Consider the following 5,048-nt stretch of genomic DNA (forward strand, 5'->3'; position numbering starts at 1 on the left):
AACCTCTCCCGGTGCAGCTTCGAACCATTCCCATGCACCCTATCACTGGGTACCAGGGAGAGGAGCTCAGCACCTCCCTCTCCACATCCACTCCTCAGGAAGCTGTAGAGAGCAAAGAGTTCACCCCTCAGCCTCCTTTTCGCCAAACTAGACAAGCCCAAAGTCCTCAGCCATTCCTCACAGGACATTCCTCCCAGCCCTTTCACCAGCTTTTTTTCTCAGACATAACAGCTAACGAAATATGTGTCCTTTAAATAATAATGATCAAGAGAACTGACCAACAGTGAAGAATTGGATTATTTAATCATTTCCCACTGGTTTTTGCTTTTATAAAAAGTTATTGTAACTTGGCAGAGGAAGGAAAGAGGGAAAAAACCCGAGAGAATACAAAGAACAAAGAGAGGGGAGTGGTGTTTCTTTTAGTTACTTCCCCGGTGGCAAATGGTGAAGATGTACTGTAATTTTAACTGAACACCATCAGTTTAGGATACATTGTTTTAGAGTGAACTTTCTAATTGAACAAAATATTTTTCTTCCTAAGTCAGCAAGTGTTTGCTGTGCTTGTGGCAAGGAGATTCTGCTGTAAGAGCAGGGTGGTCAGAGAGGCAAGGGCACTCTCTTCACCAGGTAGGAGGGCAACGAGTGAAATTCTCCACAAGCATGTCCATTGCAACTCCTAGCTTACATGCAGGCTGGAGAAAAAGCAGGAATTTATTAACATATGACCATGGCACTCAGGCATTACAGAAATTGAGACATTAAATATGAAGAGGTGGCATTTGCAGCTCATTAGAAAAAAAAACTATTAATGTGGAAACGCAGTTTTAAAAATCTCAGCTATGTATGAGCCCTCAACTGTGGAGACACTCTTCAGCACACAGCCTTCAGCACAGACCTGGATGTTTCTCTTGGGGTGGGAAGAGACCACAGAGCAGAAAACACCGTAGTATCTCTCCCTGACTCCACAAGCACTCCTGCTGACTGATGGTGCCCAGTGTGCCATTCCAGCCCCGCCCCTGGGGCTGTTTCTCCTGACCCACAGTGCGGAAAACACGACCAAGGCCTCAGCCGCTGCCTTCTGGGCCGAGGGCAGGGGCACAACAGGAGCTGCCACACTGCACTGGCCACCCATGAGCAGGCACTAGGCAGCACCTGGTTTCCCCCTGCTGCACCCACTGCCCCCTACTTGGCCTGTTCCCGCAGCCCGAGGCCAGGACAGGCCTCAACATAGAATCATAAAATCATTTCAGTTGAAAGAGACCCTCAGGATCATTGAGTCCAACCATAACCTAACCTAACTCTAGCACTAAACCATGCCCCTAAGAACCTCGTCTAAACACCTTTTAAACACCTCCAGGGATGGTCACTCCACCACTGCCCTGGGCAGCCTGTTCCAATGCCTGACAACCCTTTCCGTGAGGAATTTTTTCCTGATATCCAATCTAAACCTGCCGTGGTGCAGCTTGAGGCCACTTCCTCTTGTCCTATCACTTGCTACTTGGGAGAAGAGACAACCCCCTCCATGCTACAACCTCCTTTCAGGTAGTTGCAGACAGTGATAAGGTCTCTCCTCAGCCTCCTTTTCTCCAGGCTGAACAGCCCCAGCTCCCTCGGACGCTCCTCATCAGACTTGTGCTCCAGGCCCCTCTCCAGCTTCATCACCCTTCTCTGCACTCTCTCCAGTATTTCAATGTCCTTCTTATGATGGGGGGCCCAAAACTGAACACAGGATTCAAGGTGCAGCCTCACCAGTGCACAATCACGTCTCTAGGCAGCGAGTCCCCCGCGGGACTCGAGGCCACGGGGCACTGCTCATCTCCCCAGCCGTGGGGCCGGGGGCCACGTATTCCCTCAAACCCCAGGGCCCGTGCTGCCCCTGCGCTGCAGGGCTGGCGGGCAGCGGCTCCCGTGGCGCCATCGCCCACCCGGCACGGACTACAACTCCCAGCGTGCTTTGCAAAGGCGCGTTGCTGGGGGCAACGGCACGGAGGGAGGGCTCCCGGGGGCAGCTGGACGCTCCTCTCGCGAGACAGCGGCGGCCTCCTCACACACGCATCTCTCGGGAGACCTGGGGCGGCCATGGCGGCGGCGGACGCGGAGGGGCTGTTCGCGCTGGAGCTGCTGGTGGAGGCGGTGCGGGTGGCGGCGCCGGGCCCCGCGCTGCGCCCGGCCGTGGCGCTGCGCCTCCTCGACTTCCCTACCCTCCTCCTGCGGCCCGCCGCGCCGCCCCTGCGCCCGGGGCAGGCCTTCCGCTTCGGCCGCGGCAAGCGCTGCCTCTTCCGCTGGCGCCGGGGCTCGCTCTGCGCCGCGCTCCGCCGGCGGCCGCTCCGCGCCCTGCTCCTGGCGCTGCCCGCCGGGCTCGCCCCGGGGACACCCCGCCTCCTCGGCAGCTGCAGCGTCTCCCTGGCCTCCGCTGCCGCCGAGCTGCTGCAGCGGCCCGGGGCGTCCGGTTCCTGCGGCCGCCGAGGCTGTTTCCCGCTGTGCGACTCCGCGGGCTGCCCCGTCGGGGATTTGGTCCTGGGCTACCGGCTCAGCAGCCTGGAGGCTGGTGAGGAGCCGAGCCCCGCCAGCCCCCACGCTGCCACGCCATCTGCTGCCTCCCCTGAGCCGCGGGAGGAGGAGGAGGAGGGTGAGGAGCTGGAGGGCAACATCTTTTGCCCTCCCGTGCTCTATTACAGCCGTGAGCCTGCTGAGCCTCACCTGCCACCAGCGGCAGCTGCAGGGCAGTGGCAGCATGTCGAGGCCTGGAGACCGCCAGAGCAGGGCCAGAGTGCCCCACGCCTCGGTGCTGGGCCCTCACTGCTGCACCCTGCCAGCCCTCAGCAGCTCCACAACGCCCTGGCGCAGCTGCCGCTCCTCAGCGCCCTGCTGGCAGAGCTGTCCGTGTTCACCCGCAGCGCTACACCTGCTGCTGTGCACCCCCATCTGGCCTGGCTCTACCAGGCCTCGGGGGGTGGTGGCATGGCCTCACAGCCCCCCAGCCACTCCTCTGCTTTCAAGCTTGCAGAGGCATCTGTGGGGCCAGGTGAGAGCAGTGGAGCTGCTGGCCCTCGATTCCAGCAAGACCGGCAAGAGACCATCTCACCAGGGTCTTCTTGGACTGGGAAAGGGTCTAAGAAAGCTGTACCCCAAGGAGAGCCCAGCTCTGAAAGGAACTGCAAAACTAAAGAAAACAGACCTCCCAGAAGGAAACTGTTGTACGGGCTGACAAATACTCTGAGGCTACGGCTGCAGCAGACCAACCCTGATAAGCTGATAATTCATGAAAGGAGAGAGCAGTACAGAAAAAAGCAAATGGAGATGCTGAAGGAGAGAAGCCCCTTATCCAAAAGAAAGCTGCTCCAAAATGCTGGAGAACAGAATGCAGCTTCTTACAGGCGTTGTAGCAAGGGAGACAGTTCAAAGCAGAATAATCAATTTGATAAAACTGCTCAGACTTCATTACAAAACAGTGCTCCTACAGAGTGTGTTTCTGTCACAGGAGATGTGTTCCCTGACCTGCAGAAACAGGCTATTGCAAGTCTAGTGAAGAATGATGAAATTGCAAGCAAGGAACATCCATGCAAAGTAACTACAGCCCCCTTACTGGAGAAAACTGTATTAAAATCTGCTTACAAGGAAGAGTATGCAAAAGCCCAACTCCCAACAGCTTTCCCATCAGATGGTAATGCAAAGGGAAGTAATGAGGAAGCAGTACACTTAATTCACCGTAAAACTGTGGAGCATGATGACATGTCTGTTGTAAGTGATCATAAACCAAGCCCCAGCAGGAGTGTTGAAAACAACTCTGAATTCATTTACTCAGATGACTTTGCTAGTCCTGAGAACACAATTTATTTAGAGGACTTCAGCAGTGCTGAGTGCACAGACAGAGACGTGGAAGCTCTTGACAGCAGTCCTGAACCTCTGCGGCTTGAAAGCCCAAAGCAAGGTTGGTCAGATACAGAGCTGGAATCCAGCAGGTCCAGAATTTCAAAGACAAGTCAAAGATCTGAAAGTACTTCAGATCTTCTGCCAATTCCTTCAGTTTCATCCCCAGTCCAGTCTTTGAAGAGAAACCATGACTTAAAAACCAGCAAGAGAACTAGTAGTGAATCTGTTGATTCAGTTAATGATGCCTCCATTCAGGCAAGGTTATTGGATGAAGAGCAGATCAGTAAGAAAGAGAACAGGGGTGATCAGCGGATTAGACGAGCATCTACACTGAGAAGCACACAAGTTAGCTCCGATACTGACCTGAATACAGGAAAGGGGCAGACCTCTGCAGGAAAAAGCCAGCCAGTAACTCAAGTTAGCTCTTACTGGCCATCTAATGTGTCTGACCTTGAACTTAGTATCCTGGAAAACAGCATGTCAGACAAAGAAGAGGATTTTCTGGGAAAACTACATGTTCCTAATCAATGCAAAGACATCAGCGAGCTGGTAATAAACAAACTTCCGGGATACACAGTGTAATTACAAGTTTTCACTGTCTGGATTAAGGTACAATATTTAAACTTTGTAAGGCTGTTACATTTAGCTGCAATATATACAAGTTAAGACTGTATCATGCCCAGTTAATACATTGGTGAATTTACTTAAGAGGTTTTAAAAATAAACTAGTATTTGAATATCAAACAAATAGCTCTTAAGTGGTACCTACAGCACAACTTCAGTGTCAGTATCTTAACACAAAACTAAGCCAAACAGCACAAGAAACATAACTCACTGTCAAAACCAAAAGTGAAGACAGAAGCAGCAAATGCAGTCAGTACCCATAAAACTTGTCCAGGATAGAAGTAATACTACAGAAGCAGTCAGGTACAAAATACGTTCCTAACTGAATGTTAGCTTTTTATCCCTCCTGAACACAGTTCCACACTTCATTACAAATAGTTACTTAAAACATACTGTCACAGCCAGTAAGCACAGACTTTATCAGCTAATGTGCATCATGATGTGTTTGTTTCACTGTTCTATGACTAAATACAGCTGACCAGAACTAGATGAGCCCTTTTAGAATTTCTTAGGTTGAATTTTCTCATTTAAGTCATATTTTCACAATTTGT

General features: G+C 52.1%; 1 protein-coding gene across 1 annotated transcript; it reads left to right on the forward strand.

Annotated features, from left to right (window-relative positions):
• Positions 1-2,079: 2,079 nt before the first annotated feature.
• MAP10 (microtubule associated protein 10) lies at positions 2,080-4,578 on the forward strand. Its single transcript, XM_065632243.1, has one exon. The coding sequence runs from the start codon at positions 2,080-2,082 to the stop codon at positions 4,453-4,455; it is 2,376 nt and encodes a 791-aa protein (XP_065488315.1). The 3' UTR covers positions 4,456-4,578.
• Positions 4,579-5,048: the final 470 nt, after the last annotated feature.

Source organism: Caloenas nicobarica, chromosome 3 (assembly GCF_036013445.1).
Source record: "Caloenas nicobarica isolate bCalNic1 chromosome 3, bCalNic1.hap1, whole genome shotgun sequence".
NCBI lineage: Eukaryota > Metazoa > Chordata > Aves > Columbiformes > Columbidae > Caloenas > Caloenas nicobarica.